The sequence below is a fragment of the Vigna umbellata genome, chromosome 1, assembly GCF_029865625.1.
Source record: "Vigna umbellata cultivar VRB3 chromosome 1, Vumbellata_1.0, whole genome shotgun sequence".
Classification (NCBI taxonomy): Eukaryota; Viridiplantae; Streptophyta; class Magnoliopsida; order Fabales; family Fabaceae; genus Vigna; species Vigna umbellata.
Genome location: NC_142165.1, coordinates 25,310,454 through 25,334,340, shown reverse-complemented (window position 1 = coordinate 25,334,340; position 23,887 = coordinate 25,310,454). Strand labels below are relative to the sequence as shown.

At 32.0% G+C, this 23,887-nt stretch overlaps 2 protein-coding genes and 2 pseudogenes across 2 annotated transcripts; 3 read left to right on the top strand and 1 right to left on the bottom strand.

The window, feature by feature from the left end:
• Positions 1-2,960: 2,960 nt before the first annotated feature.
• On the top strand, positions 2,961-4,985 carry LOC124844966 (putative receptor-like protein kinase At1g11050 pseudogene; annotated as a pseudogene).
• Positions 4,986-7,788: 2,803 nt separating this feature from the next.
• On the top strand, positions 7,789-10,124 carry LOC124844960 (putative receptor-like protein kinase At1g11050 pseudogene; annotated as a pseudogene).
• A 2,503-nt stretch (positions 10,125-12,627) lies between these two features.
• Positions 12,628-15,612, bottom strand: LOC124844958 (amino acid permease 3-like). Its single transcript, XM_088097912.1, has 7 exons — positions 15,553-15,612; positions 14,561-14,669; positions 14,170-14,469; positions 14,006-14,099; positions 13,702-13,916; positions 13,450-13,589; positions 12,628-13,281 (listed from the first exon to the last, which is right to left on the bottom strand). The coding sequence occupies exons 1-7, from the start codon at positions 15,610-15,612 to the stop codon at positions 12,628-12,630; spliced, it is 1,572 nt and encodes a 523-aa protein (XP_087954038.1).
• Positions 15,613-20,515: 4,903 nt separating this feature from the next.
• On the top strand, positions 20,516-22,651 carry LOC124844959 (amino acid permease 3-like). Its single transcript, XM_088101794.1, has 6 exons — positions 20,516-20,630; positions 20,722-20,955; positions 21,092-21,185; positions 21,275-21,489; positions 21,588-21,727; positions 21,878-22,651. The coding sequence occupies exons 1-6, from the start codon at positions 20,516-20,518 to the stop codon at positions 22,529-22,531; spliced, it is 1,452 nt and encodes a 483-aa protein (XP_087957920.1). The 3' UTR covers positions 22,532-22,651.
• Positions 22,652-23,887: the final 1,236 nt, after the last annotated feature.

Here is a 23,887-nt window from a genome sequence, read left to right as displayed (position 1 = left end):
CCTTAAGCACGATTTACCTTAATCTCCTTAAGATTAATCGTTCGTGTTGTAAGGTCGTTCGCCCTTACCGGGCGTCCCTATGGACTTTCCTCCCGGCCGTCCGGTCACATGGTACAATTTTGAATTGAGTTTGAATTTTATTTTAATTGAAATCCCTTTTCCACAAAGAAAAAAAATGTTGTAGTTTTAAAATAAAAGGTAAATTTTAATTATATTTATTATTTTATTTAACAATTTTAACGACTTTATTCCGTTAAATCATACACAAAATATAAATAAAAATATTGTATAAATGATGACAACTGTCTAATCAAAGGTCCCATCACAAAAAGCATGATCAAACAAATACAAGAAGAGTCAATCAAAGAAGGTGAAGTCAAAGTCAAGCTCTTTTTTTCATTGGCCATCATTGAATAATTTTTGGGTTTTTTGTTTGGGCTTAGTAGAGTAGGACTTAATTTGGGTCTTGTATTTTGGGTCAAGTAGAATAGGGTTTTGACCAACCAAGTCAACAAAGGGCCAAGGCTCAATGTTGACCAAGGTTGGATGTCCAAAGCATAAAATTGACCAAGGGATCAACAATTTTGCCAAGCTTGGAGGACAAGGAAGAGGTTCAACCATGATATGTGTCTCTATCCTATTGGAGAGTTTTTCCTCCTAGTTAGTGATCACATGTCACTCTAGGAATGGAGAGTTTGTCCATAGGTAGTGGCCAGATGTCACCCTCTCATTTGAGAGGATTTTTGCCACTTGTCTCCCTCTTATTGGAGAAGATTTCTCCTTGCTTTCCAAGCCAACTAAGGTGGTTCTTTTAGGTTAAAGTTTCTGTCCATTTTGAGACACTTTAGCCTATAAATAGATGTGTCCCTCTTTTATGTAATTACCTTTGAAATAAAATAATGTTATGTTACCAAACTTGAGTCATACTATTATTATTAGGTTACTTTAGACTATAGCAACCCAAGTGACATTCTCTAACATCCTTACTCCAAGAGTTGTCCGACCTCTCTTAAAGAACTCCTAAACACATCATTCAACACTATAAAAGTCACCATGACCAAAACACTTAGTCTTGTCCCATCATCAAATATCCATCTTCCATGATTTTTCTTTTAGTTTTGGTCCAATTTAGTTAGGAGATTGTCATCAATAAATTCGTAAAATCTTATAACTTTATCAATTAAGTTCTAATTTTAATTATAATAATAAATAAAAATACCATAAGAGACAAAATACATAATATATATATATATATATATATATATATATATTTATTAACATATAAAAACACACAAACCAACATTAACTTCATCAACTTATAAGTATGAATTAAAACTAGCATTTTTATTAAATTATAAACTTAAAATCTAACTAAATTTAACGACTTTCAGATTTTATTCTTCCAATTTCTCTGGGATATTTGTTATCATACAATAAGAGTCAATTGGATTAACTCCATTTGTATGTTTACAGTAATAAGCACATGTACATACTTTACTAAATATTATTTAAATCACGAAGTGATAGTATGCAAATTTTAAACAAAAATAAAATTATTGACGTATATGATTCGACAAAATAACTAATTAACCATCAAAATTATTAAACATTTTTAATAACATTTTTTTTAAAAAAAAACTTAAGTATCAAAATTACATAATTCAAACAGTAAATAACTATAATAATAAATAAAAACATTATAATTTTTTTTTTGGATTATTCATTCATTCATCTTAAATTCACCTAACCCACAAATTAAGTTTGACAGATTCATTTATTCCATATTTGGAAAACGTTTTTAACACAACCTGAGTTTTGAAGCCATAATAAATGAAGTTAAACTGACATGTGTGAACTCATTCTAACACTCCCGAGGCTTTTAGAATATGAAACCTAGAAAAGTGCGCAAATTTGGACTCATCGCTTTCTCGTAACTATAACAGCATGCACTCCTCTCTAAATACGTATATGAAGAGAATGAATTTTAGTAGATTTAAGATTAAAGTATTTAAAAATTTATATATAATATAATGAATAAAATAGATGAAAAATGTTTTAATAAATAAAAACTAAAAAAGTATTATTTTTCTCTTAATTATAAAAGTAATTTAATATAAAATATAATTAATAATAACATTATTATTATAAATATGAAGGCCCAATCCTTCCTCATTGAAAACAACATTACTGTTTGAACCGACAGCCACCACCTAATCCGCGTTTACATTCTAGAAGTAAACAAAAGGCTACGTTTTGGTTCCAGCGTCACAGCGCTGATTTCATTAATAACTATTTACAAAATATTACAGAAATTAAAAGTAATCGTGCTTCAGACTTTCCTTGCTCATATGCCAAGAAAGTGAAGGGAAGTTGTTCTTTTATAATTTTATATTAACATTTTTACTTATAAAATAAACCAATAATCTATTAAAAATTATTTAATTAAAAAGAAATAAAACATATTAATGTATATTTATTCTTTTGTTATAATATAATAACTAAGAAAAAGTTCTATATTATTTTTTATTTAAATTTATTTGAATTGAAATATATATATATATATATATATATATATATATAATTTTAATAATAAATATAAATAATACTAATTTTTATTTTCATCTATTAAAATATTTTTTAATTAAATCTATTGTATCAATTTATTAATAAACAAAAGAGAGTGAAATAAAGAGGGAGTGACATAATTGTATGTCAAAATAAATGAGAGTGAAATAAATTGTATATCAAAATAATGTTAATAGAGACAAATAAAAAGTTTATAACAACAAAAAAAAACATTGTGTAAATATGTAAACAAAATACTTGAGTGAAGCTCAAGTTTTTGTTGTACTTGAGACGTTTGACCAATGCAAGAAGAACAACGTGTGTACATAGAAAAATCTACTCTGCTTAGAAAAAAAGAGTCTAGTTTTTATATTAAGGTTTCAAAGAGTCCAAAAGGAGTGTTTGTTCTCCACCACAAACTGAAAAATGGATAAGCAAGTGAGGCTATTCCTTCTTCATTTGATATCCCTCTTGACCGTGTTCACACAAGGAGCTGCATCTTCCAGATGCCCCATGGATCTCTCCTACGTTGCTTCCATTCCCTGGAACACCTCAATATGCAGAGGCCATATTGACACGGATCGCTGTTGCGACACGCTAAGGAGTGTCTTTGCCATTGGCCTCGCTGAGCTCCTCAAAGATACTCACAGATTTTACCTTCCTAATGCAAACACTTCCTCCGCTTGCTTACATGACTTCGCAGGCAGGCTTTCAGCCTTGTCCGTCAGCCAAAACATGGTCCGTCTTTGCTTCCCCAACCCATCACGCTTTGTTTTCAACTCTTCGGCTTGTGGGGGTATCAGAAACACGGAAGATTGGAACATTTCGGTGGACCGGAATACCCCTTTGTACTCAACTTGCAATGGGGACCTCAAAGACAAAACTCGCTGCAGAGTTTGCTCTGATGCTGCTCACACACTCACAGAGAAGCTCACAGCTATTCACCCTAATGCTGACGCCAAAAGGTGTTTTTACTACATTGCGCTGTACGCTGCAGCTCTTGTTAACCCGTTTGGTACAACCGATATAAGCACCACTTCTTGCATACTTTGCCTGGAGCATGATGTGGTGGTACACGGGTCAAGTCATGGAGTAGAACTGTGGAAGCTGGGTTTTGCGTTGTTGGGTGTTGTTATTGGTGTTGTTCTTGCTTTTGTGATGATTTTTGTGTACAGGAAGTGGGATAAGAGAAAGAGGCAGAGTGTTTATCACAGGGAGATTGAGAACAAGGTCAGGGCATGTGTTTTGCCTAATGTTGGGGCAAAATGGTTTCGTGTAGACGAGCTTGAGCGTGCAACTGAGAGATTTTCGCGGAAGAATGTGGTTGGTCAAGGTGGTGATGGAGTTGTGTATAAAGGTACTCTTTCTGATGGTGCCGTGGTTGCTGTTAAGGAGATTTATTATTTGGAGGGTAAAGGGGATGAACAGTTCTGCTATGAAGTGGAGATCATAAGCAAAATAAAGCACAGGAATCTTCTTCCTCTTCGGGGCTGTTGCATTTCAAGTGGTGATTTGGAAGGTAAGAGAAGGTTTTTGATTTACGATTTTATGCCTAATGGAAGCCTCAGCGACCAAATGTGTTCTGATGCTGCTAATAGGCTTACATGGCCACAAAGGAAGAAGATAATCCTTGATGTGGCTAAGGGGCTTGCTTATTTGCATTATGAAATCAAACCCCCAATTTATCATCGTGACATAAAGCCTACCAACATACTTTTGGACTCCAAAATGAATGCTAAATTGGCAGATTTTGGGTTGGCCAAGCAAGGCTCTGAGGATGAGTCTCATCTCACCACAAGGGTTGCTGGCACATATGGTTATGTAGCACCAGAGTATGCTCTCTATGGGCAACTAACTGATAAAAGTGATGTCTATAGTTTCGGTATTGTTATTCTTGAAATCATGAGTGGAAGGAAGGTGCTTGATGTTTTGGATTCATCTGCTGGTTTAATTACAGATTGGGTATGGACAATGACAGAATCTGGAAAGATGGAGGAAGTTTTTGATCAGTCAATAAGAGAAGGGCAAGAAAAAATCATGGAAAGGTTTGTTCTTGTTGGAATGCTATGTTCTCACTTGGCAGTGGCATTAAGGCCTACTATTGTTGATGCCCTTAAGATGTTAGAAGGAGTCATTGACATTCCCCAATTACCTGAGAGGCCAATGCCACTGGGTCATGAGTCCTTCCAATCTTCTTTGTTGAATGGTTTACAGAGTAGTGGTTGAACATGTAAGGCACTTGTTTATCTTATTTGAGTATGAGCAAAATGTAAATACAGATCCGTTTCCTTTAGAATTAGGTAGCACTTTTACTAGTAAAGTTCAAAGAAAAAATCATATTGTAAAATGTTTGTGTATTCAAGAGTAAGAAAATTAGTTATTATGATTAAATGTATTTTAGGTTCCTCAAACCTTGCTTTTGTATAGTCTTCCAAATTTAGTTCTCAGAATTTCCCAGTGGAATGATTGCATTTTTATCTGTCATAATTTGGTACTTTAGGAGCACTGAAAGACGAGTAGGTTTCTTCAAATTTTTCATTTGATGATAATTACGTGAGTATATATATATGTGTCAGAATTTAGTACTTAGGAGCACTAAAAAAGCCTTTAATTTCTTAATTTGATTGTATGTTATCTGTCATAATATGTAAGTGTTGGTTTTTCATGATAATCGAAGCTTCCTAGTTGTAGCATGTCCAAATCAGTAAAACAAAACATCAAACATTTTATTTTAGCAGTCAATTGGAACCAGAAATGTGTAACTTTTCACCTTATCATGATTTAGCATTCTGGAATTGATGATTAGTTTAGTATTTTTATTCTGTACACTAGTTTTTTTCATTCCTATGAATTAGAATGCCGTCGAAATTCGAAGATTTTATATGAAATACAAAATTTCCCTATGAAATTAAATTACTCTATATGTGAATTTCCTTGAGATCTACTACACCATTAAGCACTTCCCACGTAGATTATTTGATACTTATTTGCTCTTAATTCTTTTTTATCAGTTACATATTGTAATTTAACATCATAAAATATTGATAAAAAGGATATAAAACATTTAATAGCATTTTATGTTTTTAATTCACATCTCTGATCGATATTACTTCTCAAACCTATGTCAAACACAAGAAAATGATGAGAAATTATCTGAGTTGTGTCTGTATGATTCATGTGTCAAAGGTATTTAATGCGTTACGAAACACGTGTCAAGTTAAGAAAATACATTTTTGACGTCTTTTTTCTGCAAAACGCGTCTTTGCGCAAAGCCAACCAAAGTTGACGGGTAAAACCTGAATAATTGATAGTAATATCTTTAAAATATAATATTTGATTATTTTACTTAACATTTGTTTATATATATATATATATATATATATATATATATATATATATATATATATATATATATATATATATATATCCCAGAAAGTTTATAAATATGTGTCAACAAAAGGAAGTATAATAATCTGATATTTACTTTATTTTCATATATCTATTTATTTTCTCTTACTATTTTTATTACAAACTAAACAAGAAGAAGATTAATAGCACCTCCAACCTAATACTTTAAAAAATATGAGTTATATATATATACATATATATATATATATATATATTTTTTTTTTTTTTCTTTTTTCAATTTTTCATATTTATGAGTGAGATGAGACAGAAACTTATATTTGCATTTTTAGTAAATCTTATATTTGAAATAGACTTTTGACCTAAGCGAAAGATAAGTGAAAAAATCTAATAAAAAGATTAAGTCTGTCATTGGAAAGAAAAATATCTACTAACTTTGATAAGTACTAACATAAGGATCACCACACCTACCAACTTTGATCATTTTTCTTTTGAATTTTAAGAAACTCGAATTTGTAATATCAAGTGATAAGTTTCATATTAACTAATTTCAAGAAAAAATTATTAGCTATTATACTTTTAACATGATCTCATATTGACGTTACATTCATGGATTATTTTGTAGTTTTTCAAAGGCTTAATTACCTACTTAGTCTCCATGTTAGGAGGTAATTTTCTCTTTAGTACCCAGTTTTAAAAATGTAGGCATTTGGTACAAATTTCAAAAATGTTATAATTTCTCGCATCAATTATAACGCAGATAGGATTGAATTGATACAAATTTCAAAACATAGGTACCAAATGCCTATATTTTTAAAACCGGGTACTAAACAGAAAATTACCTCCTAACATGGGGACTAAGTAGGTAATTAAGCCTTTTTCAAATACCAATATATTATCTATGACGAGGTCCACAACAAAAATTAAAATTATCCTCAAAAAAATAATAACCATTTAAATGTATCACTTTTTACTGCATTGGTGCGCCTGTTTTTGTGTTTAACCAAAAGCCACAAAAAATACACTTCTTTTAATATATATAATAGGAAAAGAAAAGAAAAGAAAAAAAAAACTTTTCCAATAAATGACTATAAGAACCATACATGTTCGATGTCATCTTCTACACAACGTCTTTCGGCTTGCTTGGTTGACCCGTAAAACTTAGATACGCATGGAAAAATTTCTACTAAATACTTCCTGAAAAAAATTATCACTTCGTAATGGTAAGAAATACGTTATGCATAAATATAAAACTGTTACAATTTTTTTTAATAATTTATCCCCACTAATTGAATACAAATTGAATAAAATAAATAATGAGATCAACTTGAAAAAATAATTGAACTATTATTAAATGTTAAACCAAATTAACTAAAATTAATAAATAAGACTAAAAATATAATCAAGTTATGATAAATAAATCCTTTTTTTCATATTTTTCATTTAAAACTACTAATAAAAATGTTTTCTTTTTTCTATAAACATTTCTAAGAGAGAAAATAAAAATATATTTGCACAAATTATTCCATAAGATACTCGTAAAAATAATAAAAATGGCCTAATTAAAATTTTCGGAAACTAAAATCAACTTATGTTAAAGTTAAAAAAAATAAGAGTTTAATTTTTTTTAAAATTAATTTTAACTTGGAAATATTTTTTTCTTATAGAAAAAGTTTTTCTAATCATATCCTCATAAGGGAAAGGAAAAGGAAATAAATTTCTAAACTCTTTTTATTAAATTTTACTTGATTTTAACCTATTAAAAATGTTTGTTATATCCTGTGTGTTGCTGGTACTATATTATAATACAACGACTCGAATACACAAAAAAGAAAGCAAAAAAGAAGTGTTCTTTAAGCAAGATGATCCTTACCTTCATGTTGCTCTTCACCATTCTCATAGCTGCTGCTGCTGCATCTTCTTCATGTCCAATGGATCTCACCTATGTTCAAACCATTCCCTGGAACACTTCAATCTGCAAAGACCCTGTTAACAAAAATCTCTGTTGCAAAGCCCTTTCCAGCATCTTCGGCATAGGCCTTGCCGAACATCTCAAAGAAACATCCATGTTTTACCTTCCTGATGTAAACACTTCCTCCGCTTGCTTATCTGATTTCAAACACCACCTTGCAGCCATCTCAGTAAAACCAAACACAGTCTCTTTTTGCTTCCCTCACCCAACCCAGTTTGTCACTAACTCTTCGGCTTGTGCAGGGATTACAACTCTACAAGATTGGAACCAAAAGGTTACCATGGATAGCCCAGTGAAAACATCGTGCAAAGGGGACCTTAAAGACCAAACTCTCTGCAGTAATTGCACTCAAGTTGCTACAGAATTGGTTTCCAATCTGACACGTATTGACCCAAATGCTAATGACAAATGTTTTTACTACACAGTTTTATATGTTGCAGCTGTGGCTAATCCGTTTGGGACGACAGATCTAAGCACTACTGGATGCATACTTGGCCTGACACAACCATCTAATGCAGTAACAAGAGGGTCATCAAACAAAAGAAGAAAAACGATCAAGCTTGTTATTATGTTGTTGGGTGGTGTTGGTGTTGTGTTTGCTTTGGCTCTTGCTCTGATGGTCGTGTACAGGAAGTGGGATAAGAGAAGGAAGAAAAATGTTCATCGCAGGGAAGTTGAAAACGAGGTTAGTGCTGGTGTTTTGCCTCGTACAGGTGCTAAATGGTTTCACATATCAGAGCTGGAACGTGGCACGAGTAAATTTTCAGAGAGTAATGTGATTGGGAAAGGTGGTCATGGGGTTGTGTACAAAGGGACTCTTTCAGATGGAACTTTGCTTGCCGTTAAGGAAATTTTTGGTTTGGAAAGTAAAGGGGATGAAGAGTTCTGCTATGAAGTGGAGATCATAAGCAAAATAAAGCACAGGAATCTTCTTCCCCTTCGGGGATGTTGTGTTACAAGTGATAATTTGAAAGGTAAGAGGAGGTTTTTGATTTATGAGTTTATGCCTAATGGAAGCCTGAGTGATCATTTGTGTTCTTATGGTGGTAATAGGCTAACATGGCCACAAAGGAAGAACATAATCCTTGATGTGGCTAAGGGGATTGCTTATTTGCACTATGAAATCAAACCCCCAATTTATCATCGTGACATAAAAGCTACCAATATACTTTTGGATTCCAAAATGCATGCTAAATTGGCAGATTTTGGGTTGGCCAAGCAGGGTAATGATGGCAAATCTCATCTAACTACAGGGGTTGCCGGCACATATGGTTATGTAGCACCAGAATATGCACTGTATGGGCAACTAAGTGAGAAAAGTGATGTGTACAGTTTCGGTATAGTGATTCTAGAAATCATTAGTGAAAGAAAAGTGGTTGATACTTTGAATTCATCGACGGATTCAGTTACAGATTGGGTATGGGCACTTGCAGACTGGAAAGATGGAGGAAATTTTTGAGGAGTCAATAAGAGAAGGGTCAGTGAAAAGTATGGAAAGGTTTGTTTATGTTGGAATGCTATGTTCTCATTTGGTAGTGGCGTTTAGACCTACTATTGTTGAGGCCCTTAAGATGTTAGAAGGTGACATAGACATTCCTGAATTACCTGAGAGGCCAGTGCCACTTGGCCATGCGTCCTTTCAATCTTCTGTGTTGCATGGTTTGCAGAGAAGTGGTTGAAGATCAAAGCCACTTGTTTCATATTAATCAACCCTACTTTCTGGACGCAATGAACATTTTCTAGACCGTAGGACTTCCTCGTCTTAACCGTTCCATATCCCTGGAATTGGTTCCATATACCCTCCCCTCTTCTTTATTTTTAAACCCTCTTCCTCTTCTTTATCTTTAACTCCTTCCCCTCTTCTTTATCAGAGAGGGTGAAGAATGCTCTATATCTTGCAAATTTATTCTCACACTCACTCCCAAATCAGTGCATTTGAACATGAAAGAAACCCAAAATCGGTCGCTCCAAATCAGTGCATACACTACAATCCATTCACGCGAACACAACATAAAGGATATGTACGATGGACTTAAGAAAATATTATGAGAATCCATTAGTAATGTAGGAAAGTGCATTTTTTAAATGATGTTGAGTGTTTGATTATTTGAATGTTGAGTTAAGTAAAGAAATGGAAGGTCATAGCATTGAGTCGAGCATTTCTTATCGAAAGAGAAGTAAAAGAAGACAATGTCTACGTGTAAAAATTGTTGTTTGCATTTTACCCAGGAAGAACTATGGTATGATATTTAATTTTTGTGTTTAATTATTTAAATATTAAGGTTAAAAGTGACAATAATTAATACAGTCATCTATAATATGTGATTGTTGTTATTTTTTTATGAATGTGTCGATTATCACTTAAGATACTGTGATAATCGATTATCACTTAAGATAATCGATTATCTTAGTAAAAAATTTATAGAAGTATCACACATGAAAGGATAATCGATTATCATCCTAAATAATCGATTATTCTCGCAACCATACACAACATCGACGCGTAGATAATCGATTATAACTAATGATAATCGATTATTGCCAAAACGAAACACATCTCGTATGTGTTTTTTTGTTTACAATAATCACTTTAATGGTATGAGCAAATGAAAATGTTTCAGCTAATCTTGTGCAGGATGAAAATGATGCAATAACCTAGCTTAAAATATAGTTTTTGTTGTAAATCCTTTTTATTTTGAAAAATTCTAGTGTAAGTTAGTGTGTATATATAACTTTGTATATATTCAGTACATACTTTATAGATGATTGTGATATAATAGTTATATATGTTTGATGATTATTGTATTTATAATGTTTTGTTTAGTAATTTTATTTTACTAAATGGATACCACAATAATATTATTAATTAAAAATTAATATAATTAAAGTTTACTTTTTATTTTACAACTATTTGTTCCATTTTGTGGTGAATGAGATTTCAATTGAAACCAAATTCAAACTCAATTAAAAGTTAAAAATGTTTTCAAATGCATATTTCATCACTCTAGTGGCTAAATGAGTTTTAATTAAAGTAATATTCAATTCAAACTTAATTAAAAACTTTTTCTGATGTATTTTTCACCTTATTCAATTGAATAAGTTTTAATTAAAAATAAAATTATATATATATATATATATATATATATATATATATATATAATATTATAACTTTTGTAAAAAATAAAATCTATTTGTTACAAAATTTACAATTTTATAAATGTTTCACCATCTTAATATCTTAATATGATCCCAATTTCATGTACTTACATTGTAAGAGATTAAATATATAACTCAACGTGAAAATAAAACAAAATATAGCTTTTAATAAAATATAGCTTTTGAACGAGTGAACTCCACTATGCGAGTGAGAAATAAAAGTGTGCACACTTTTACAAATTTGGACTTGCAATTTTGACAAAAATAATGACTTAAATAGTTACTGATTCATTCTCCATGGTAAGTTTGTGAATTTTGTATACGGGATTAAAATTCTATTTTTTTTCCTTCATACAGTTTATTAATATAAATGACATATCAATACAAAAATTTAATTTACATGTGTAACTTTTTTTAATATTAAACTTCTACGTTTGCTAAAAGTTCTTAATAAGGTTTTTTATTTGTGGTTTTCATAAAATTTATATTTTTGTTATCCTTATAGCTATTTTTTTAAGTAATAAGCTGAATGGCAAGAGACTATTTATTTCTGACCAAAAAATGATAAATAAATATATGATGCAAACAAAATGTTATTTCCAACGCTAGAGTTTCTCTCCACATTTCTTTTAGTCTTTTCTATTAAACGATGAAAAAAAAAAAGAAAAATTAACATGTATAGAAAATATTTCAAGATTTTTCATTTTAGTTGGATTTTATCGTTAAATAAAAAAATTATGCAAACTTTAATGAAAAGGAAGCGATGTTTACCTATCATTGATTAATTATTTTCAAACAAAATGATTTTAAAACAAATACATGTAAAAATTATAATATGAGTATTTATTTAAAATAACTGAATTAATTAGAAATATAAAACATCTACACTTACAAACTAAATTAATACTAAAAAAATTTGAAAAAGATAGCAATCATCATTTAAAAAAAAAATTGTCACAAATTGAAAAAGAATATCATTTACAAATATAAAAATCAAATAATTACGAATATTATAATATCTATACTTGTTAAATAGAAATTAAATAATTGAGATAATCACACATGTTTAAATATTTAAATTAATACAAAATATTAAAAACAGATTTAAAATAAAAGATATGAAGAAATTAAAGACCTTTACAAATGAATCAAAACATGTTCTTAAAAACAAAATTACTAATCAATTCTTACCGATTTCTTATTACAAATTAGAAAAGAGAATGAGACAGACAGAGAGGCTCATGATGCTGAGAAATTGGTTTCTAATTTACTTTTGGATGATTTGGTTACCTTGGTAAATTAATTCAAAAATAGGTTAATTCAGTAAATACAAATAAAAGAAACTGGATATTATGAAATAGAAAACCCGTAATTTGAAAACTTATGTATCTTGCACTCCGTTTTTTTTTTTTTCATTGGAAATTAGGAAGCAAGTTACAAGAGATGAACACAGTCAGGAATAAACAAGATCACATATAGATTTCAAATCAGCAAAATGTCACCTTTTTTTTTTTATAAATTGCTAATGAAATATCTAACAATGATGTAAAGAGAGAAATGCCAGTCAACTAGTAATTGGTCATGAATGGCTTGTAAACTTTAAGACCATCAAGAACTCCAGCAATGGAACCTACTGCACTTACCATTGCCAAGACGAAGCATGCAGCACTAAGCATCTCCAGGCATATCCATTTTGTGCTCCATTTTGGTATTTTAGTTTGAACTATATACATCTCCACTGGGAAATACACGGTGAGTGGCCAATATGCAATGGCACCGATAAGCCCCACAATGTCATTGAAGAATGGTAGCAACATTGCCATGACAGTGCAGCAGATCACAAAAATTGTCCTCCAAACCAATCTGAAAAGGTTGAGCTTGAAGGGTTTGCAACCAGGGATTGGTACTTCAAACTCCTTCCTTATAAAATCACTGTCTGGGAATTTTTGTGCTGCGACTTTTTCAATAAATTGGAACAGCGGTTGGCAGTCAACTTGGTATGCACCAACAAGGTGGACAACAATGGCAACATTGGCTATGTCGAGGAGCCAATACGGGTTATAGAAGCCAAAACCAGTTAGCAGGTTTCCAGGGCTTGAATCTCCAAAAGCTGCATAGCCAAAACCACCACATAGCAGATAGAAAATGCTTGTCACCAAGACACTCACTAAAGTAGCCTTCGACATTGTCTTTGACTCTTCAGGAGGTGATTTGATTGTGTCCTGTTTCATGACAACCCCTGTTTTAGTTTATACTTCAACTTATAATATTCACATTTAGAATCATACAGATTGTTGATGTAAAATTTCAATTCTGATTAGAAAAAGAATACAAATAAGACCTATGAATCTATCTTTTGAACAGTGAAGTTCATATGAATGTAGATGTACCTGAATTTCTATAAGGATCATTGAGTAGGAGTATGCAAAGGCTATGTTACCGAGAGCTTGGAATGTCCTCCAAACTTTTTGGGTTTCTGAGACAATACCAATACTTACACCAGTTAAGCTTCCTTTAACCATTCCGTTTTCTGTTACAAGCACAGTTCAAGTCAAATTTCTACGTTGTAGTTGTTCAATCCTCAACTCACAATGATATAATAAATGACAATTCTCTCTAACATAACATGAATAGAACCATACCTATAACTTTAGCAATTCCAAGACCAAGTCCAATTGCAGAGTATGTGAAAGACATGACAGCAGCAACAATAGAGAGCCACCAGAACTGGTCGAAATCTTGAATTTGGGATAATACAATTTCTGCAATTCCAAACGAAATCATGTACACACTGCTGTTCATTTTGCATGGATCTTTTCCTCCGCTATTGTGATAACAATTAGTCCTTTTAACGGCCCTGTTTCATGAACAACCCAAAACACCAATTAGAACATTTGTTCTTACACTTTCATCCACACAACAAGACTTGCATCCTTCAAAACTCACATCATGCTTATGGAAGCTGCAATGGTGTAACCGATTGTCACTCCTAAAAGGTTCGCATACTGAATCCATCCACATAACCTTGCATTCATACGACCTTCAAAAAACATAATAAGAAAGTGGAGTCCTTGCTGTCAATTTTGATACAAGCTAGTTTTAATTTATACCTTTTCCGGAAATATTATGAAAAGACATTACAAAACTACCATAATTGAGTTGAATAGCATGCATACCTAGGTGGGATCTAACAGCGTCCATGTAGGTGTAGTTTCTCTTGCCGGTGATTTGGTCTCCAATACGGTAACAAGCAACTAGAAGACCGGAGGTGTAGTAAGTCATCACAGAGAACAGAATCAATGAAGCAGGACCAGCAATCCAGCCAAGCTGAGCAATAGCCCATGTCAGAGACAGCACTCCAGACCCAATAACAGCTGTTATTATGTGGGCACTTGCAGTCCACATAGTTCCTGTATTATGAAGCTCAAAGTGAGTGAGTTTGAAATGAATACTTACCAATAACCAACCCAAATACTTGGACTCTTGAGGATATTTGATTACCAGTTCTTTTGGGACGGCCATCATCATCAAAGGAATTGAAATCTTCTAGTTGAATCCTGGCATTGGAGGCTTCAAATGCCTCTCGATAACTTCTGCTTACACCTTGTTCCTACATCTTGCTTTGAGAGACCACCAACCCAAATTTGGCTTTAGAGTATATATGCAGCCTCAGATTATGCTCACCCTTCAGAGGTGTCGTTTCAAGATGTTGGCATAAAGCACCTCAAGACTAAAAATCACTGAGGTGTGGTTCCATGACGTTAATGCCGCCAAGGAATATGATTTTTTTTTTCTTAATTGACTTTCTATTAACTGTTTTTTCTACTGGTCTCATCTTTTTCAGACTCTCAAAATCTTTACTTATATTAAAGGATTGAGGCTTTTCAAACAAGAGTGCAAGTAGATACTGAATAAACTTTATCTTTACAAGGATAAAAGTGTATGTTCTAAAAAATCAACCAAATAATTCCAATACTTTAAAATAAATCATTTTCTTAAATCCCATGCATATAAAATGCTTTCTATAACTACAGAGTATATTTGAAACTTTACTAAGTTTTGTGAGATAAAATGTAAATGGACCTAGTGTTAGAACTATTTTTGATACAAATATTTAGAGTCATAAAATTGCTTAATCAAGTAGAGAAGTTATTTATGAATAGTTTGGTCTAAAGTGGTACAATTATTTTCAACTTCTTAATCAAGATTTGAATTTAAAAATTTCGTAAATAAAATGAACTAATCAAATGATGACGTCTTATTAAAATAGGTGGGAGCACTACAATAAAATTTGGTAATTAGATATAGGAAAAATACTTCTCAATAATTTAGCGTTGTTTAATGAAAAAATACTGACGGAAAAATACGGTAGTTAACTAAAGTTAATTAGATATGGTGTAATACATGTATAATTATTATTTCTTTGAAAAATTTAATACTTTTAGCTATGGAATAATTTTATGACTAATCTGTAGCTAAAAAATGCGACTCACGGAAACAACATTCACATCCTCGTATTTTTGAGGAATCAGGTTAAGGACTTCTCTGCACATGCTTCGATTGTCTTCGATTATAAGCTCATAAGAAGCAGAGTTAGATCATCGCTCACAACTTGTTAGTGGGTCGTTTGGGTTCTCTACACTTCGGTCATTGCTGGTCTCTGGCTTTTAGAGGAATGTTAATGGATTCAATAGAGGTCCATTCGTGAATGGTCAAGTTGCAGAATCTTATTTAGCTGTTACTGTTTCTGTTGTTTTTAGTATGATATATGGTAAAGTTACTGAATCTTATATATAGTATTATGTAGCTGTTACTTCTAAAATGTAGGGAGCTTGTTATTTTAAAACCTATTCAGTATGTTCTAATGGCATGGCCACATGTGTGGTTTGTAACTTCTCATTTTCTGTCTCCCGTATTCCTGTCTTATATTTCTGCATTTTTTTTGTTCAATGTGATTTCGTTTGCAGATAACGTTTGTCAAAACGAAGTGGTTGAAAGGTCAAATGAAGTAGTGTTGTATTTTAACGATATTTGTTAAGAAATATTAAATATCGAAAACTTATTTGTTTTATTCTAAACTAAAATTTTTCTATTTGATAATTTTATTTTCTAAATGTTTATTAAGTGTAGTTCGTGCTTCTAAGTATGAATCGTTTAAAAGAAATGATAACTCTATAAATTTTAAATTTTAAATCAAAATATTAAATAACAATTAAATAATAAATGTTTAGTTAATTAGATAAGTTATAAGCTTTTTTTTTATCCTTTATGCTTCTAATATCTAAGTTATACATTCTTTGCTAATTCATAACACAGTTTTGATTTCTCTTTTGCAGTAATATTTTGAGTGCGTTTACTTTTGAAGATAAATTTGAGAGAGTGAAAGAATAAATTTGAAAATAAAATATATATTAGTTTTTTTAAGAAATTTGAAGATGACAGTGAATTATTTGTACATAAAGTTTGTGAGAGATTTCACTGATGTAATAAATTAAAAAAATGTTTTAAGAGAGAAAAAAGATGATTACTAAATTGTTTTTAATGTTATAAATAATATAAAATGATAATTATAAGTTTCATATATTTTAAAAAATTTATTTGAAATACGAAAATATTTAAAAAAATTTATTTGAAATACTAAAATATTTAAAAAAATTAATAAATAAATAACACAATGTAAATCAGTATCACCACACTAATCCAATTTCATAATGCATACGAATACTAGTTCCAACTTACCCTTCCACCCTTACAAACAAAAAAAAAATATTGGAATGAGTTAGAATGCAATGAAATCAATTACAACTTTAATGAGTTATTATTGTTATTATTATTATTATTATTATTATTATTAATGATTATAAGTATTAAATATGAATGTATTATTTGATGAGATTATAATTAAATTATTATTATTAAAACATAATTAAATTACTAAATTAACTAAACATAAATCCGTAAACATACATCCGTAATCAAAATACTACAAATTGTTATATATTTTTACATAAGCTTATACACAAACTTAAACCTATCAATTAAATAATTAAACTATTTAGCTTTACTTAACTCATGCATTCTAAAACCCTTTTCTTTCCATGTCTAGCTAGTATTTGCAACACATTTGATTCAATTTTATTAGACTCATTAAAACCAAAATCATGAATACCAAATCCAACTAAAGAAAATTGTATTTTCTCATATGTGTCCATGAGTGGAGTTTTCACAGCCACTGACACTTCACAACCACCAAGTCTCCATAACCACGTATAGTCAAGCTCCACAACTCCTTTGCTTAACGACATTTGACCCAGTTTATCAACGTCCTTGCCGAGCTCAATAAACGTTAGCGGAGCTCAACAAAACAACCTGAAAACAGATGACCGACTTCTCGTTATTTCTATTTACTTCTTTTCCCTTGTATTGACACTTGAACTTTAATATAACACTATTACAATAAAAAGCACACAAACACAATGTCAAAATCGGTTACACAACTTATCCAATTCCAAGCATGTTGGAATCGATTCCAACTCTTTCTTCATATCCATGGAATCGATTATAGTTAATGGAATCAATTCCAACTCCTTTGCATTGATCATGGAATCGGTTTCAGGTTGTATAGGAATTGATTCCCTTTTATGGAATGCTCCTCCTTCTTTGATCTCCAACCAGAATTGGAAGTCATGGATTTATGGTGATGTAACCTCACCACATATCATCCATTTGAAGGTTGTTAAGAGATGCATTCATAGACCATGTGAATAAAGTGATACATAACGAGGGTATTGTATTTTTACTACTATCACCCCAAAATTCCCTTATTTGAAGGAGACATTAAAATCCTTACATCTAGCTAATCCTCTCCTTCCCTTGCTCTTAATGTGCCAAAAACAAACATGTACATCATCTGTAAATCATTCCTTCCTTATCCTTGAATGCAGTGTCTCACCCCAAACAAGCATAATATTGGCATTTTATTTAGTATTTGAGTTCGAGAGTATACAACTAATACTTGTAAATTCAAAATTTACCAATTATCATATTCATACAAAATAAGGAATTTTTAAAATGTTTTCCTTTTATAAAGCTATCACAAACATCGATTATACATTTTAAATATTATTAGCCTTTTCTAGCTTTAAAACTTTTCACACTATTACTCATGTTCAAATTTGTGTTAACCCACGGTTATAGTTGCGTATTAGTGGAGAAAAAAAAGTTAACAAAAGAACTGAAGTATAACAATTAAATATTTTAAATTTTAAAAATTAGTTATGCAACATCAACTTCTATCACTTCACAAACCTTGAATGAATACAATTTGGTTTTTTATTATTTATCCTTTTCTTTGATGTTTAAGGTTAACTTTTATTGATTTCTTACCCAAGATGACTTCAGATCAGTTTATGGCTTCACTAGTGAACATTCCAATGTTTGTCCTGTCCATCCCCAAAGAAAATAACGTTTACCATTCATAATAGTACAATCCACTATTTTTAAAGAAAATATTAGAAAAGATGTATAATAAAATAAACTACCATCAATTTCATATTTCTCTATGTTCTTCAATGCCTTCATGACACTTAATCTATAAGGAAACTAAAGCGAGAGAGAGAAACACAAAAGATAATTTTACACGATGAAGGAGACATTGGATGAGATGAGGCATAGGGACTCCGAAAACAAAGCTAGGAATGATGAAATATGAGAAGAAAGTTAAGCAATGGAAGATGTAATAAAGTTTTGAAACCATGCGATTCAAAATCTCAAAACTCTAAACAATAACAATTTCAAACATAAATATGCATCAAAATAAACAAATGTGTTACATAGTGGTCGACCTTCACAATAATAGTACTGTACCTCCACATAAACAATGCTCCACCTCCACACTAGCGGGTTTAAGCTACTCAAATTTTGAGCTAAAGATTCAGACTTCACGCACAGGCTGACTTTGAGAGAGCTATATTAAGGCTTCGTACTAGGTTTGGGACCTTTGCGATAACAACATTTTGGGGATAGGATGGAGAACGAGGAACAAGGAAGAAATATGAAAAATAACGAAAAACTTTTACGTTTTGTTCAGTTCACTTAGTGGGTTAGCATGGAATGTAACATCTACATGTTTTGAAGTACAAGATGAAGTTTAGGCTGATCTGATATATCTTAATCATTGCTATTTAAATTCCTATTTTAACCAAAATTCCTTTCTTTTGAATGGGTGTGGCTTGCATTTCAGGATAAGCCTACTACAGCTAAGTGAAGAGTTAGTAACATTAGACATTATGATCTAATAGTGGAGCTTTGGGCTACTGATCGAGCTACTAAGAGTGAAGTACAATCAACAGTCAAACACGTCGTATTTTCCAAGAAGCTCGTTTAGTTGTTGACCTTAACGACTAAATGGAGTACATACCCGAAGAACCTACGTTTCAAGGGTACAATGACTCTATTCCACCATCACCTCCACATATGGATGACTGTAGTCCAAGGCTACTCAATTTGTGTCATTCGTCCAATCCATGGGGCACATATTCTTCATGTGGTTCAAAAGGGAAAGCCCCTATGGTGGATTTAATGGAATCACAGTTTGACAAGTTAACTACAATGCTAGACGTGTTCATCGATGTCATAAGATCGAGTAACTCTCACCTTGAGAAAATGTCATCCATAGCCGGTTAACTTTTTGGCAAGTATAAAAAATTGTTCCAAGTAATATGAAGTAAGTTCAGAGTATCGTTCTCCCAAAGGACTTGTGCAACACACGACAATTCTTCCTTTTATAACTCAATTAGACATCAAAATGCACAAAACACCGCAAGAAACTCTTTTTGGTATTTTATCAAACAGTTGGTGTGCAAGGAATTTATATTTAAAAGAAACTTCGTTGGAATTGGGTTTCATGAATCATATGAATATAAAACTTTGTTCAATATTTCATTATTTCATTCAAACATTAACACCATGGCATACTAGTCCTAATCCTTTAGCAACTAGTTATAAATTAATATATCAAATTGTTAATCCCTTAGTTAATTTAACATACAATTTGCATTAAGTCTGATGCTAAGAATGATCAAGTTATTGAGTCTATCCCTAGATCCCAAATCACTTAAGTGCTCTATCTATGTCCATGTTCAAAGTTTCTTAGCATTGACGTTTCAAGATGTTTTTTTGTTTGTCTTGAGGTGCCAAGCTTGAGGGGTTTTTTTTTTGTCTTGAGGTGCCAAGCTTGAGGTGTTTTTTTGACCATCAACATTGAAGTTTTTTTTTTTTTTTCATGACATTGACGTTGGTTATACCTCAATGTTGATTATCAATAACAGCTTCAAAGTTTTCATGACATTGACGTTGGTTATACCTCAAAACCACACCTCTGAAGGGTGACAATAATCTGAGGCTGCATATATACTCTAAAGCCAAATTTGGGTTGGTGGTCTCTCTCAAAGCAAGATGTTGGAACAAGGTGTAAGCAGAAGTTATCGAGAGGCATTTGAAGCCTCCAATGCCAGGATTCAACTAGAAGATTTCAATTCCTTTGATGATGATGGCCGTCCCAAAAGAACTGGTAATCAAATATCCTCAAGAGTCCAAGTATTTGGGTTGGTTATTGGTAAGTATTCATTTCAAACTCACTCACTTTGAGCTTCATAATACAGGAACTATGTGGACTGCAAGTGCCCACATAATAACAGCTGTTATTGGGTCTGGAGTGCTGTCTCTGGCATGGGCTATTGCTCAGCTTGGCTGGATTGCTGGTCCTGCTTCATTGATTCTGTTCTCTGTGATTACTTATTACACCTCCGGTCTTCTAGCTGCTTGTTACCGTATTGGAGACCAAATCACCGGCAATAGAAACTATACTTACATGGACGCTGTTAGATCCCACCTAGGTATGCATGCTATTCAACTCAATTATGGTAATTTTGTAATGTCTTTTCATAATATTTCCGGAAAAGGTATAAATTAAAACTAGCTTGTATCAAAATTGACAGCAAGGACTCGACTTTCTTATTATGTTTTTTGAAGGTCGTATGAATGCAAAGTTATGTGGATGGATTCAGTATGCGAACCTTTTAGGAGTGACAATCGGTTACACCATTGCAGCTTCCATAAGCATGATGTGAGTTTTGAAGGATGCAAGTGTTGTTGTGTGGATGAAAGTGTAAGAACAAATGTGCTAATTGGTGTTTTGGGTTGTTCATGAAACAGGGCCGTTAAAAGGACTAATTGTTATCACAATAGCGGAGGAAAAGATCCATGCAAAATGAACAGCAGTGTGTACATGATTTCATTTGGAATTGTGGAAATTGTATTATCCCAAATTCTAGATTTCGACCAGTTCTGGTGGCTCTCTATTGTGGCTGCTGTCATGTCTTTCACATACTCTGCAATTGGACTTGGTCTTGGAATTGCTAAAGTTATAGGTATGGTTCTATTCATGTTATGTTAGAGAGAATTGTCATTTATTATATCATTGTGAGTTGAGGATTGATCATATTGACTTGAATTGTGCTTGTAACAGAAAACGGAATGATTAAAGGAAGCTTAACTGGTGTACGTATTGGTGATGTCTCAGAAAGCCAAAAAATTTGGAGGACCTTCCAAGCTCTCGGTAACATAGCCTTTGCCTACTCCTACTCAATGATCCTTATAGAAATTCAGGTACATCTACATTCATATGAACTTTATTGTTCAAAAGATAGTTTCATAGGTCTTATTAGAATTGAAATTTTACATCAACAATATATATGATTCTAAATGTGAATATTATAAGTTGAAGTATAAACTAAAACAGGGGTTGTTATGAAACAGGACACAATCAAATCACCTCCTGAAGAGTCAAAGACAATGTCGAAGGCTACTTTAGTGAGTGTCTTGGTGACAAGCATTTTCTATCTGCTATGTGGTGGTTTTGGCTATGCAGCTTTTGGAGATTCAAGCCCTGGAAACCTGCTAACTGGTTTTGGCTTCTATAACCCATATTGGCTCCTCGACATAGCCAATGTTGCCATTGTTGTCCACCTTGTTGGTGCATACCAAGTTGACTGCCAACCGCTGTTCCAATTTATTGAAAAAGTCGCAGCACAAAAATTCCCAGACAGTGATTTTATAAGGAAGGAGTTTGAAGTACCAATCCCTGGTTGCAAACCCTTCAAGCTCAACCTTTTCAGATTGGTTTGGAGGACAATTTTTGTGATCTGCTGCACTGTCATGGCAATGTTGCTACCATTCTTCAATGACATTGTGGGGCTTATCGGTGCCATTGCATATTGGCCACTCACCGTGTATTTCCCAGTGGAGATGTATATAGTTCAAACTAAAATACCAAAATGGAGCACAAAATGGATATGCCTGGAGATGCTTAGTGCTGCATGCTTCGTCTTGGCAATGGTAGCTGCAGTAGGTTCCATTGCTGGAGTTCTTGATGGTCTTAAAGTTTACAAGCCATTCATGACCGCTTACTAGTTGACTGGCATTTCTCTGTTAAGATCATTGTTAGAGATTTTCATTACCAATTTACGAAAATAAAAGGTGACATTTTGGTAATTTGAAATCTATAGGTGATCTTGTTTGTTCCTGAGTGTTTTCATGTCTTAAACTTGCTTCCTAATTTCCGATGAAAAAAAAAAAAAACCGGAGTGCAAGATACGTAAGTTTTCAAATTACGGGTTTTCCGATTTATATTTCATAATATCCAGTTTCTTTTATTTGTATTTACTGAAATAACCTATTTTTGAATTAATTTACGAAGGTAACCAAATCTCTCAAGGTAAGAAATCGATTATTTAGAAATCAATTTCTCAGCATCATGAACCTCTCTGTCTGTCTCATTCTCTTTTCTATTTTGTAATAAGAAATCGGTAAGAATTGATTAGTAATTTTGTTTTTAAGAACATGTTTTGATTCATTTGTAAGGGTCTTTAATTTCTTTATATCTTTTATTTTAAATATTTAAAATCTGTTTTTAATATTTTGTATTAATTTAAATATTTAAACATGTGTAATTATCTCAATTATTTAATTTCTATTTAACAAGTATAAATATTATAATATTCTTAATTATTTGATTTTTATATTTGTAAGTGATATTTTTTTCAATTTGTAACAATTGATTTTAAATTGAGATTTGTCAACGAAACTAGGGACAAAATTGGCTATTAAACCTAATATAAAATGATATTTATAAATAATATATTTTTTTCATAAAATTTATTTAAAATAGTAAAATTTTAAAAAAATTAAGTCTTACGAGAATATTTGATAAGTTTTTTTCTTATCTAAACTTATTTTTTTAAAGAGAAAATAACTTTAAAAAAAAAAGTCAAGCATACTACTGTAAAGGAGGAAAAGATGTAAGAAAGATAAATTTTGATATATTAAATATGTTCTTTACTTGTTTAGGAAGAAATTGAAAAAAAAAAGTTGTAAACAATTGACATGCATATTTCTTTCTCCTTTAGTCATTTACAATGAAAATTGCATGATGCATTATTAAAAAAATTATAGTATACAAATGATAAAAATAGTAAATTGTTAAAAAAAAATATAGAGTAAAAATCACATTTTTGATAGATAATGTACCAGCAGGACCGGACGCCGTACGGAAAGACGGACGCCGTACGGAAAGACACACGTCGCCAAACGGACCGGCCGCCCATCTGATCTTCCTGATTGTCGAGAAGGTATGTAACGGTGGACGCCCATTTATGTACCAGCAGGACCGCGCGTCCAAATGTGACCGGACGCCCGCATCACTGTATGTCCTCCTAACGTGCAGACCGAACGAGCGCTTAACACTGCCGCCCGCCAAGGCCAAAAGTC